Raw genomic sequence first — 12,860 nt, forward strand, 5'->3', positions numbered from 1 at the left:
CCCTGTAATATAAAATTATCCTCCTCTGTATTGATTACCCTGCAGAGTTTAGTATCATCTGCAAATATTGAAATTCTACTCCGCATGCCCCCCAACAAGGTCATTTATAAATATGTGGAAAAGAAGCGGGCCCAATACTGACCCCTGTGGTACCCCACTATGAACTGAGACCCAGTCCGAGTACGTACCATTAATAACCACCCTTTGTTTCCTATCACTGAGCCAGTTTTTAACCCAGTTACACATATTTTCCCCTATCCCCATTATTCTCATTTTATGTACCAACCTTTTGTGTGGCACCGTATCAAAAGCTTTTGAAAAGTCCATATACACAACATCCACTGCATTTCCCTGGTCCAGGCTTGAACTTACCTCTTCATAGAAGCTGATCAAATTAGTTTGACAGGATCGATCCCTCATAAACCCATGTTGATACTCTGTCATAAGGTTATTTTTCTTGAGATACTCTAGTATAGCATCTCTTAAGAAACCCTCAAGGATTTTACCAACCGTAGAGATTAAACTTACCGGCCTATAATTTCCCGGCTCAGTTTTTGTCCCCTTTTTGAATATTGGCACCACATTTGCTATGTGCCAGTCCTGCGGTACCGACCCTGTTATTAAGGAATCTGAGAAGATTAAAAATAATGGTCTATCTATCACAGAACTCAATTCCTGTAGTACTCTGGGGTGTATGCCATCCGGGCCCGGAGATTTGTCAACCTTAGTGATTTCGAGGCGGCGGCGTACCTCCTGCTGGGTTAAGCAGGTAATATTCATGGGTGAATTTATGGTATCACTGGTCATGTCATCTGCCATGGCATTTTCTTGTATAAAAACCGTAGAAAAAAAGTCATTCAGCAGGTTGGCTTTACCCTCATTCCCCTCCACCATTTCACCAAGACTATTTTTATAGTATAGTATAGCTCAAATAAATATACATTTGAGCTGGTATACTTGCCTGTTTCCAGCACTGCTGTTACTTCTGGGTCCCCGCTGACTGCAACGATTATGCAGTAAGCATAATGAGCGGGCCCGGAAGTAACATCAGAGGCAGAGACAGCAGCGATGGAGACAGGGAAGTATAAAAATTCTTTATTCTTAAGTGATTTGTTTTCTTCGGTACATAGCGCGCTGATAGTAGAGAGGACTGTGCACTGATTACACTGATGGTAGAGAGGACCCTGCACTGCTCGCACTGATAGTAGAGAGGACTGTGCACTGCCCCCACTGATGGTGGAGAGAGGACCCTGCACTGCTCGCACTGATGGTGGAGAGAGGACCCTGCACTGCTCGCACTGATGGTGGGGAGAGGACCCTGCACTGCTCGCACTGATGGTGGAGAGAGGACCCTGCACTGCTCGCACTGATGGTGGGGAGAGGACCCTGCACTGCTCGCACTGATGGTGGAGAGAGGACCCTGCACTGCTCGCACTGATGGTGGAGAGAGGACCCTGCACTGCTCCCACTGATGGTGGGGAGAGGACCCTGCACTGCTCGCACTGATGGTGGAGAGAGGACCCTGCACTGCTCGCACTGATGGTGGGGAGAGGACCCTGCACTGCTCGCACTGATGGTGGGGAGAGGACCCTGCACTGCTCGCACTGATGGTGGAGAGAGGACCCTGCACTGCTCCCACTGATGGTGGAGAGAGGACCCTGCACTGCTCCCACTGATGGTGGAGAGAGGACCCTGCACTGCTCCCACTGATGGTGGAGAGAGGACCCTGCACTGCTCCCACTGATGGTGGGGAGAGGACCTCGCACTGATGGTGGAGAGAGGACCCTGCACTGCTCGCACTGATGGTGGGGAGAGGACCCTGCACTGCTCGCACTGATGGTGGAGAGAGGACCCTGCACTGCTCCCACTGATGGTGGAGAGAGGACCCTGCACTGCTCGCACTGATGGTGGAGAGAGGACCCTGCACTGCTCGCACTGATGGTGGGGAGAGGACCCTGCACTGCTCGCACTGATGGTGGAGAGAGGACCCTGCACTGCTCGCATTGATGGTGGCGAGAGGACCCTGCACTGCTCGCATTGATGGTGGAGAGAGGACCCTGCACTGCTCGCACTGATGGTGGAGAGAGGACCCTGCACTGCTCGCACTGATGGTGGAGAGAGGACCCTGCACTGCTCGCACTGATGGTGGGGAGAGGACCCTGCACTGCTCGCACTGATGGTGGAGAGAGGACCCTGCACTGCTCGCACTGATGGTGGGGAGAGGACCCTGCACTGCTCGCACTGATGGTGGGGAGAGGACCCTGCACTGCTCGCACTGATGGTGGAGAGAGGACCCTGCACTGCTCGCACTGATGGTGGAGAGAGGACCCTGCACTGCTCCCACTGATGGTGGAGAGAGGACCCTGCACTGCTCGCACTGATGGTGGAGAGAGGACCCTGCACTGCTCGCATTGATGGTGGGGAGAGGACCCTGCACTGCTCGCACTGATGGTGGAGAGAGGACCCTGCACTGCTCGCACTGATGGTGGAGAGAGGACCCTGCACTGCTCGCACTGATGGTGGAGAGAGGACCCTGCACTGCTCCCACTGATGGTGGAGAGAGGACCCTGCACTGCTCCCACTGATGGTGGGGAGAGGACCCTGCACTGCTCGCACTGATGGTGGAGAGAGGACCCTGCACTGCTCGCACTGATGGTGGGGAGAGGACCCTGCACTGCTCGCACTGATGGTGGGGAGAGGACCCTGCACTGCTCGCACTGATGGTGGAGAGAGGACCCTGCACTGCTCCCACTGATGGTGGAGAGAGGACCCTGCACTGCTCCCACTGATGGTGGGGAGAGGACCTCGCACTGATGGTGGAGAGAGGACCCTGCACTGCTCGCACTGATGGTGGGGAGAGGACCCTGCACTGCTCGCACTGATGGTGGGGAGAGGACCCTGCACTGCTCGCACTGATGGTGGGGAGAGGACCCTGCACTGCTCGCACTGATGGTGGAGAGAGGACCCTGCACTGCTCGCACTGATGGTGGAGAGAGGACCCTGCACTGCTCGCACTGATGGTGGAGAGAGGACCCTGCACTGCTCGCACTGATGGTGGGGAGAGGACCCTGCACTGCTCCCACTGATGGTGGGGAGAGGACCCTGCACTGCTCGCACTGATGGTGGAGAGAGGACCCTGCACTGCTCGCACTGATGGTGGGGAGAGGACCCTGCACTGCTCGCACTGATGGTGGAGAGAGGACCCTGCACTGCTCGCACTGATGGTGGAGAGAGGACCCTGCACTGCTCGCACTGATGGTGGGGAGAGGACCCTGCACTGCTCGCATTGATGGTGGAGAGAGGACCCTGCACTGCTCGCACTGATGGTGGAGAGAGGACCCTGCACTGCTCGCACTGATGGTGGAGAGAGGACCCTGCACTGCTCGCACTGATGGTGGAGAGAGGACCCTGCACTGCTCGCACTGATGGTGGAGAGAGGACCCTGCACTGCTCGCACTGATGGTGGCGAGAGGACCCTGCACTGCTCGCACTGATGGTGGAGAGAGGACCCTGCACTGCTCGCACTGATGGTGGAGAGAGGACCCTGCACTGCTCGCACTGATGGTGGAGAGAGGACCCTGCACTGCTCGCACTGATGGTGGAGAGAGGACCCTGCACTGCTCACACTGATGTCTCTGGTATCATTTTGTCATGTTTGTGTTCCATACAGAGGTGTGAATGAGGCCTTAGTGTTTAGAGCAGACACCGTCCACAGAGGAGACGTCAGTGAGCAGAGCAGCCACATACAAGGGGCTGAAAAGTGCAGAAAGCCCCCCCGCCCCTCCTAACAGGGACCACCGGGCCCCCAATAATAGCAGCGACCACATCTCTGGATGGAAGGACAGCGCATGACAGAGGGGCCACGCATATCGTGGACAGGGCCATGCCTTCCGAGTCTTCTTAGAATTGATCAGAATTTCTATGTGTAACTTGTTCTCTTTGCACCCAGATGGCTACACAGTTACAGGAGAAGCTGCAGGCCGAGGTCACCAAATACCAGCAGGTGCAGAAAGGTAAATGGAGGAGACAACGGGGGCAAGGATTTATCCACACACACTATAATGGGAGGACCGTGTATAAGGGAATCTTGTGTCTTCAGCTTCTATGTAATGTGTCTCCATGGTAACAGACTACATAAAAGCCCTGTGTACAGTCCGACAGTTCTGTGGCTTATCCATGTTATGTAAATAAAAGCTTATAACCTGACTTTAAATTCATCCATTGGTTTTATAAATTACTCTTTTGAAAGCTGAAACCCTCCCAAATTTGGTTTAGGTTATGAAAATAAAGTTGCTGCAAAGCTGAAATATTGATCATTTAATGATCACAGAAAGGTCAGATTTTGGCAAGACAAAAGTTTTGTCGCCCACAAAAAGTAATGTGAAATTCAAACAGATAATTAACTTCTAATACAAAGATGTGTTGCGTAACATTGGTGAATGAAGTTGTGGTACTATTAGAGCCATATTTAATATTTTGTGTGACTTCCATGAGCTTGAAGGACAGCATCCATGCGGTTCAACAATGATTCATACAATTTATTGATGAAGTCATCAGGAATAGCAGAGAATGCAGTCTTACATGCCTCCCAGAGGTCATCTAGATTCTTTGGTTTTGTCTTCCAAGCTTCCTCTTTCATTCTACCCCAAACATGCTCAATTATGTTCATGTCTGGTGACTGGGCTGGCCAGTCCTTGAGCACCTTGATCTTCTTTGCCAGGAGGAACTTTGTTGTAGAGATGGATGTATGAGATGGAGCACCATCCTGCTGCAGAATTTGACCCCTTTTATGATTGGGAATGTAAGAGGTAGCTAATACTTCTTGATATTGTAGGCTATTGATATTGCCCTCCTCCTTGCAAATGTTTCGCACACGCCCATACTCAATGTAACTCCAGACCATGATCTTTCCACCACCAAATGTAACTGTTTTCTGGGTGTATTTTGGATCCATACGGGTTCCAGTAGGTCTCTTGCAGTATTTGCGGTGGCTGTGGTGTAAATCAACTGAAGATTCATCAGAGAAATCCACCTTTTGCCACTTTTCCAGTGTCCATCTGTTTAGCAGGCTGTGGGACTTGGCAAACGCTACACGTTTCTGAAATTGCCTTTTGTTTAGTGCTGGCTTCTGGGCACTGATTCGACCATGGAGGCCATTTCGAGACAGAATCCTACAAACTGTTCTAGTTGACACAGGGACTTGAGGTGACCAGGCCTGTTGGAGCTCTGCTGCAGTGGAAGAGGGGCTGGCTTTGGATTTTCGAACCAACAAACGTTCCTCCTGAGCAGTTGTCTTGCGGGGTCTGCCGGACCTGGGCTTGTCAAAAAATATCTCCAGTCTCTTCAAATCTTTTTTTAATTCTTTGTACTTGACGCTGAGACACATTAAAGGTGCCAGCCACCTCTGCAGTGGATCTGGTCTTCAGCCTCTTCATAATCAAGGCTTTGGTCGCAGGGTGGATTTTTGGCATGTTCTCAGAGGTCAAGTTGCAGTTCAAGTGAAGGTCTGGGGTGCTGGGTTTCTTATTAAACACACCCACTAACTAACCGATCATTTAGTGAGCGCAGGTGAGGATGGAAACAAGGATTGGGTGCATTATATGACAAGGCGACAAAACTTTTGTCTTGCCAAAATCTGACCTTTCTGTGTTCATTAAATGATCAATATTTCAGCTTTGCAACAACTTTATTTTCATAACCTAAACCAAATTTGGGAGGGTTTCAGCTTTCAAATGAGTAATTTATAAAACCAATGGATGAATTTAAAGTCAGTTTATAAGCTTTTATTTACATAACATAGATAAGCGACAGAACGTCTGTCAGGGAGTGTAGTCTGGGTTTGCAGACACTCAGCTCCTTCTGTTCACTGCTGATTGTAAGCTGCAAACTGCCAGATGGAGGGAGGATGGCGAAGATCAGACAACAGAGGAATAATTTGTCTGTAACCATGAGGACTCATAAGTCTGCATAGGTGCTGTATACATCAAACAGATATTTTTTACTTCAAAGTTTGCTAAAAAAAAAAATTTGTTTGGTCATAATGGTGAACAATTATTTTTAGAGATTACATTTAACTCGGCAACATCTTCTTTCTCCAGATATCAGCAGCAACATGTCTGTCCGACAGAAGCTGGAGGTGCAGCTCACCGAGAACAACATAGTGAAAGACGTGAGTGACCTGCTCTGTGCGCTGCTGCACGGGGGTCTCTGGATCTGCAGGGGCAGACCGGGCACAGATATGGGAGCGCTCCGCTTTATATAAATAATGCTTAACCCCTTCCCACTCTGGAATAAAATAGTGATTGTGACGAGTATTGCAGTGTTGTCCTATAGAAATGAATTTCCTTAAAAGGCCCTTCCCCCCTGACAATGAGCCGATCACTTGGGGGGTCCTGCCGCTGTCGCCCCCAAGTTCTCATCTGTGGAGAAATCTATCAGTTGGTGTTCAGTTCTCTGGCAGCGCCACCAATGGTGTACTGAGGCATTACACCCCTCTCTCTGGCATCATTGGTTTATTTCTGCCTGTAATGAGATCTTTATCGTGTGGCACATGGACATCTGGCGGATGCAGGACGCTTCCGTATTTACTTATTTCCACTGCTGATTTCCTGCTTTTTGTTCCGGTGATCAGGGATTTCCTCTGTGGATGGCGCACGGCGACACAATGACAGATTTTCTAGGCGGCATTTAAACATATAGGCGTTTTATTTATAACATGGAGTCGTTCCTGCTGCAGCTTTTACCACTGTCATAAAGGGTAAGGGGTGTCTTATATTTATCCAGAAATGTGCCATCTAGTATCGCACCTTGCTCCATTTACTTAAGTAAATGCCAGACACAGATCGGGGACGCAGTTTGCTCAGTTTCCTATAGGCAGCCTTTTTTTTCACTTTCTATTCTGACAAAATTGGCACTAAAATAAATGTATGAAAAAAGCAACCATTTTCGATGTATACGAGGTTCTGTTTCTCCTCTTATAAATGTTAGGGAAAGGTAAGTTCTTGAATTTCAATATGTCTGGTCCTTTGGTTTCCAGGGAAGAGAAGTGGCAACTGGATGTGATTATTGGCAGATTATTCCCCTCTTACCATTGAGAACACATGCACACCCAAACTGTACGAGTGTGCATGTGTTTGAGGGTTGGTAGTCAGATATCTATGGTATATAATCAATGCGTTCTTCTTTTTGTTTTATTTTACATAATGTCCCAACACTTTTTTAGAATTTTGCTTGTATAAACGCTATATGGGCCCCACACTATATCTAGAATGATTAATTTTCCAGTTAATTTCTGTATTGGTTTATTATTTGGGGAGGGGAGTCTATATAACTCGTATTTTATATTATATTTTAGGAGCTGGCTCTGCTGGATGACAGTAACACGGTATATAAACTCATTGGGCCGGTCCTGGTGAAACAAGATCTAGAAGAGGCAAAGTCCACAGTTGACAAGAGATTGCAGTATATAAACGGAGAGATGTGAGTAGAAATATACAATGCATATTAGATATATCTATCTATCACACACACAGATTAGTAAACACGCACAGCAAGTGAAATAAAGTATTGAACATGGCACCAATTTTCTATGTAAATATATTGCTAAAGGTGCTATTGACATGAATTTCTCACCAGATGTTGGTAACAACCCATCCAATCCACACAGGCAAAGAAATCAAACCATAGATGTCCATGAATTAAGTTATGTGTAATAATGAAAAATGAAACAGGGAAAAAGTATTGAAGAAAGAAAGGTGAAAAAAACAGAAGGTATGACACCAGCTAAAATTTGTCAGTAATTAGAAATCAATGCTGCCGCTTAGTGAAAAATATCAGCTGGTTCAACTGATGGCCTATAAAAAGGTGTCTCAGTACCAAGGTGCCACACAAGAAACATCTTATGATGGGTAAAACCAGTGAGCTGTCTCAAGATCTTCACAACGTTATTGTTGCAAAACATACTGATGGCATTGGTTACAGAAAAATTTCTAAACTACTGAAAGGTTCCAGTGAGCTCTGCTGGGACCATAATCCAGAAAAAAAACGAACATCATTTCACCATAAACTGGCCACGACCAGGTGCTCCCAGCAAGATTTCAGACAAAGGGGTAAAATAATTATCTGAAGAGTTGTCAAGAGCCAATGACCACATGTGAGGAGCGACAGAGAGATCTGGAATCGGCAGGTACAATTGTTTCACAGAAAACAATAAGTAATGCACTCCCCCCGCCATGGCCTGTCCTATATGCGCCACGAAGACTCCATTGCTGAACAAAAGAAGGATGTAGCGCTAATGCTTCAATAAAATATTATTTATCTTCAAGATTGCCTCGGTTGAATACAGTTATTGGGCTATATAATAAACTGCGTTTAAAGTTTCTTCATCATTTAGAGAAGCCTGTGAAATACTGGAGAATATAGTATTGTCAGATGAGACTAAAATTGACTCTTTGGAGGCCATAGTACACAATGTTTGGAGGCCAAAGGGCAAATCGCCCAAAAACACCAACAACAGGTGTGGAGGTGGTAAGATCATGGTGTGCAGCTGTTGTTCAGTATATGGCACTGAAAAACGTCATAGTTGAAAGAAGGATGAATGGACAAATGTTCCGAGACATTCTTGATAAAAATCTGCTGCCATCTCCCAAGATGATGAAGATGAAACAAGGGTGGACATTTCAGCCAGACCATGATCCCAAACACACAATCAAGAAATATCTTAACTAGCTTCAGAGAAAGAAAATAAATCTTCTAGAATGGCCGAGCCGATCACCAGAGCTGAATCAAATAGAAAATATCTGGAAGGAACTAAAGCTCCGAGTTCATAGAAGGAGCCGGGACCTGTAGGATGTGAGTGTGTGCGGGCGAATGGGCCAAAATCCACCTGAGCAATGCAGGAGACTAGTGTCTCCATACAGGAGGCATCTGGAATCTTCATGATCAGTAAAGGCTTTTGAATAAAGTATTAGATACATTTCAGTAACGTGTTATAGTTCTTCCCTGTGTCATTTCTCATTATTACATATTACATTTCTGGACCTTTATGGTTTGATTTCTTTGGCTGTGGGGATTGGATGGGTTGTTTCCAACATCTGGTGAGAAATTCATGCCAATAGCAGCTATAAAAATATATTTATTTGGAAAATTGGTGACGTGTTCAATACTTATTTCACCCACTGTATGTATACATTACCCTAGTTTGCTGGGTTGTCACAGGATCCGCTCATTCTGGTTTTACCTTCATTATCGTTTGAATATGGACACTGAATGAGTCCATATTCTGCAAATCCACCGGTTTCGATATGTGATGTACACACAGATGGTGTATTGAGGTTTCACCCCGGTCTGTGGTTCGAGACTTTTCTTCTATATGATGTAAAAGTGTAAATACTCCCGTCATCCGCAGCCCTTATTCTCTCTCCTGTAAGGGCCTTAATCATTTTTCTTTTCTGTCACAGTAAGAGATATGAAACTTTACTGAAAGAACTGGAGCAGCGATCAGAGCAACAACGCACGTCGCTGACGAAGCTGCAGCAAGAATACCAGCGGGCGCAGGGCAAGGGGGCAGTGAAGGCTTGAGGCGCTGTGCCTTTCTCACTATTTATAGACTGGAGGGACATTGCGTATAATGTTCTCCTGGTCACTCGTCCTCACACTTTTTTTATTATACTGCTTATCACTGGGGGAGGGGTATACAGTGTCATGCAGGTGACTTATTAAATGTTCACTGGATGCCATATTGTGTGTACTGGCTCATGATGTTTAGAAGCTATAAGCCCTGCTGGGCTAGTGGGACACGCGGAGACATAACTTTACAAAGGTTGTTTTTCTTTTTAAATATAATATCTGATAAAACATAACATAGAAATACAAACAGATCCAGCCTCATAGTAACAGTACATAGTGTTTCATTATAGTGTATGGAGGGTTGAGCAGCACTTTACATGCAGAGCGGTGTCATATCCTGAGCACGCCGCAGACGCCACGTGACTGAATTGCCTCAGTTCCTGTAGCGTCAGTTCTCGTCAGCCAAAAGAGAGTTATCGATGTTGTAACATCCGAATGAAACAACGTGCGATTGTGCTGAGGGCCAGAATTTAAAAGAAACAGTAGCCCCCAGTGTCACAGGAAATGTCCTTATGTAGCGTCGGTCCTACAAGTAAATATTAGAACAGGGACTTAGCAAAGTCTCCAGCTTTGGCCTTGATTTTGGGGTAGGTGGAATGGATTTGCGCCTTCAGATGGTGCCGGGCTTCAGGTTGAGGGGCCGCGGTGGGGAGATGTGAACGGACCAGGAAATCCAAGCTGGCTGCGCTCATGGCATAGAAGACGTTGGCCGTTCCAGGGATGACCAGCTCTGTAGGATAATAATAATAATATTTATTCATTTATATAGCGTTGTTAATTCCACAGCGCTTTACATACAATTGCAACTCTGTCCCCATTGGGGCTCACAATCTAGGTTCCCTGTGAGTATGTTTTTTGGAGTGTGGGAGGAAACCCATGCAAACACGGGGAGAACATAAACTCCTTGCAGATGGTGTCCTTAGTGGGATTTGAACCCAGGACCCCAGCGCTGCAAAGCTGCAGTGCTAACCACTGAGCCACTCAGACATTACTGTGGTTATTGAAGGCAAACACCTAAAACATAATTGTGCAGAACTAGGTTCTATCACATATAGTAATATACCTTATGTCATAATGTCTGAGAAATGTCAGACCCCCACCCATGCTAGCAGGAGAGGTTTTTGACCCCGATTTTTTTTCACAAACAGCATGTACATACAGCGTGTCCACCCATATCCTGTCCACCGCCATTAACTTGAGAACGGCGGCAGCTATAGGCATAGAAGTGGTGTCTAGGTATAGTAAAGTAGCCATGTGCTACACAATGAAACCACCTATAGCGCCACCTGGTGGAAAACGGAGTTAGCATTTTTTATCTCAAATGGAACGAGCTGGAGAAATAAAGTGAATTAAAAAAAAAAAATTGTAGGGCATCATCAATTCAATACGAATAGACACCTTGCATACAGAAATGCTATGATATGAAACCCAGCGCCCCCTCCCTTCCCCAAAAAAAAAAACCCATTGAATGCTGGTCACACATATGGCGCTCATTAGTGGCCCCCGTCAGCTGCAATGCACATCTGGCCTCTGCACAGCATACTGTATCTTGCTGCACATTGTGCAATATGGTAGGTGACACGTTTGCACAAGCATCTGTGATACGTTGTCGTAGGTCCTGCAATGTTGGTGGAGGGGTCGCATACACCTGCTATTTGATGTGACCTCACAGAAAGAAGTCCAATGGGGTCAGGTCAGGTGAGTGTGGAGACCACTCCACACAGCCACCATACACTTGACTTGTAAGAAGGTCTCCATGAGGTATGGCTTCACGTCCGCAGCCTTGTGAGTTTTACACGCTCTAATCATAGCATTTCTGTATATGCAAGGTGTGGATTCGTATTGAATTGATGATGCCCTGCAACTTTGTAATTCACTTTTTTTTCTCTCTCGTTCCATTTAAGATAAAAATGCTAACTCTGTTGTTTTCAACCAGGTGGTGCTATAGGTGGTTTCATTGCATAGGGCATGGCTACTTTACTATACCTAGACACCGCTTCTATGCCTATAGCTGCCGCCGTTCTCAAGTTAATAGCGGTGGACAGGATATGGGTGGACACACTGTATTTTATAAGATGACCATATTACATGTTATACCACAGAGTGATGTCGCTCTATATTATATAGTGTCAGACATCTATAGGATCTCACCTTTATTACCCGGCAACAACTGCACAAGTTCCTGTGGCCCCTGCAGGCTCATATGATGTTTCTGTATGATCCGGTCAATCACCGTGGGAGCTTTCTCCTGACTACTGATCTGAAATGCAAGACCAAATAGATTATAGAAGACCCTGTGGCCTACCATCCAAAAATAAATTCCGGGACAGTCTGTAACAATGGGGGCACTTTTTACCCTGTCCGTAATTTTTTTTTTTTTTACGCTGAAGAAAATGATACAGATTTTTCTGACTATAAGGCTATGTGCGCACTAGAAAAAGGATTTTTCTCAAATTTCTTGAGTGAAGGATTAGCACACCTACGTTAAAAAAAAAAAAAAATGCACCAATAACACATGCGTTTTACTGCGGTTTTTTTGCAGGTTAGTCTCTACGTTTTTTTTTAATGCTTTAACAGCAATAAATATAGATAATTGATAGATGAATTAAAAAAACTACATGGTCTCCCCCATATCTTTTGTAGCCAGCTATGGTAAAGCAGACGGCCGCAGCCTCCAGACCACAGCTGGCAGCTTTACCTTGGCTGGTAATCCAAAACAGAGGATACCCCACGCTGTTATTTTACATTAAATAAATAATTTAAAACAAAAAACGTGGATGTTTCTCTCTCTCTCTCTTCCCCCCCTCCCCTCCCCCCCAAATTGGATCACCAGCCAAGGTAAAGCAGACAGCTGTAGTCTGGTATTCTCAGACTAGGGAGGTCCACAGTTATTGGATACTCCCCAGCCTAAAAATAGCAGGCCACAGCCGCCCCAGAAGTGGCGCATCCATTAGACGTACCAATCCTGGTGCTTTTCCCCAACTCATCCCGTTGCCCTGGTGCTGTGGCAAATGGGGTAATATGGGGTTGATACCAGATATGTAATGTCACCTGGCATCAAGCCCCGGGGTTAGTGATGTCAAGCGTCTATCAGATACCTGACATCACCAACCCAGTCAGTCAGAAAGAAAAAAAAAAAAAAAAAGACAAAAGAAGTTTTATTTGAAAAAAAAAAAAAAACACTCCCCAAAACATTCCCTCTTTCACCATTTTATTGAAAAGAACAATCAAAT

General features: G+C 46.2%; 2 protein-coding genes across 6 annotated transcripts in view; one reads left to right on the forward strand and one right to left on the reverse strand.

Annotated features, from left to right (window-relative positions):
- The window catches only part of PFDN6 (prefoldin subunit 6), a 12,998-nt gene extending 3,261 nt beyond the window's left edge, over positions 1–9,737 (forward strand). Inside the window, exons 2-5 of the mRNA XM_075323214.1 lie at positions 3,950–4,013; positions 6,099–6,169; positions 7,355–7,479; positions 9,459–9,737. Of these exons, the coding sequence (XP_075179329.1) occupies positions 3,950–4,013; positions 6,099–6,169; positions 7,355–7,479; positions 9,459–9,579 (381 nt within the window). The 3' untranslated portion in view covers positions 9,580–9,737. The remainder of the gene's footprint in view (positions 1–3,949; positions 4,014–6,098; positions 6,170–7,354; positions 7,480–9,458) is intronic.
- Positions 9,738–9,826: 89 nt separating this feature from the next.
- Positions 9,827–12,860, reverse strand: part of RGL2 (ral guanine nucleotide dissociation stimulator like 2) — a 187,615-nt gene continuing 184,581 nt past the window's right edge. For all 5 annotated transcript variants that reach the window (XM_075323212.1, XM_075323207.1, XM_075323208.1 and 2 more), the window contains 2 exons: positions 11,779–11,887; positions 9,827–10,357 (listed from right to left, as the gene is read on the reverse strand). In XM_075323212.1, coding sequence (XP_075179327.1) covers positions 10,167–10,357; positions 11,779–11,887 — 300 coding nt within the window. In that variant the 3' untranslated portion in view covers positions 9,827–10,166. The remainder of the gene's footprint in view (positions 10,358–11,778; positions 11,888–12,860) is intronic.

Source organism: Anomaloglossus baeobatrachus, chromosome 9, assembly GCF_048569485.1.
Source record: "Anomaloglossus baeobatrachus isolate aAnoBae1 chromosome 9, aAnoBae1.hap1, whole genome shotgun sequence".
NCBI classification, from domain to species: Eukaryota; Metazoa; Chordata; class Amphibia; order Anura; family Aromobatidae; genus Anomaloglossus; species Anomaloglossus baeobatrachus.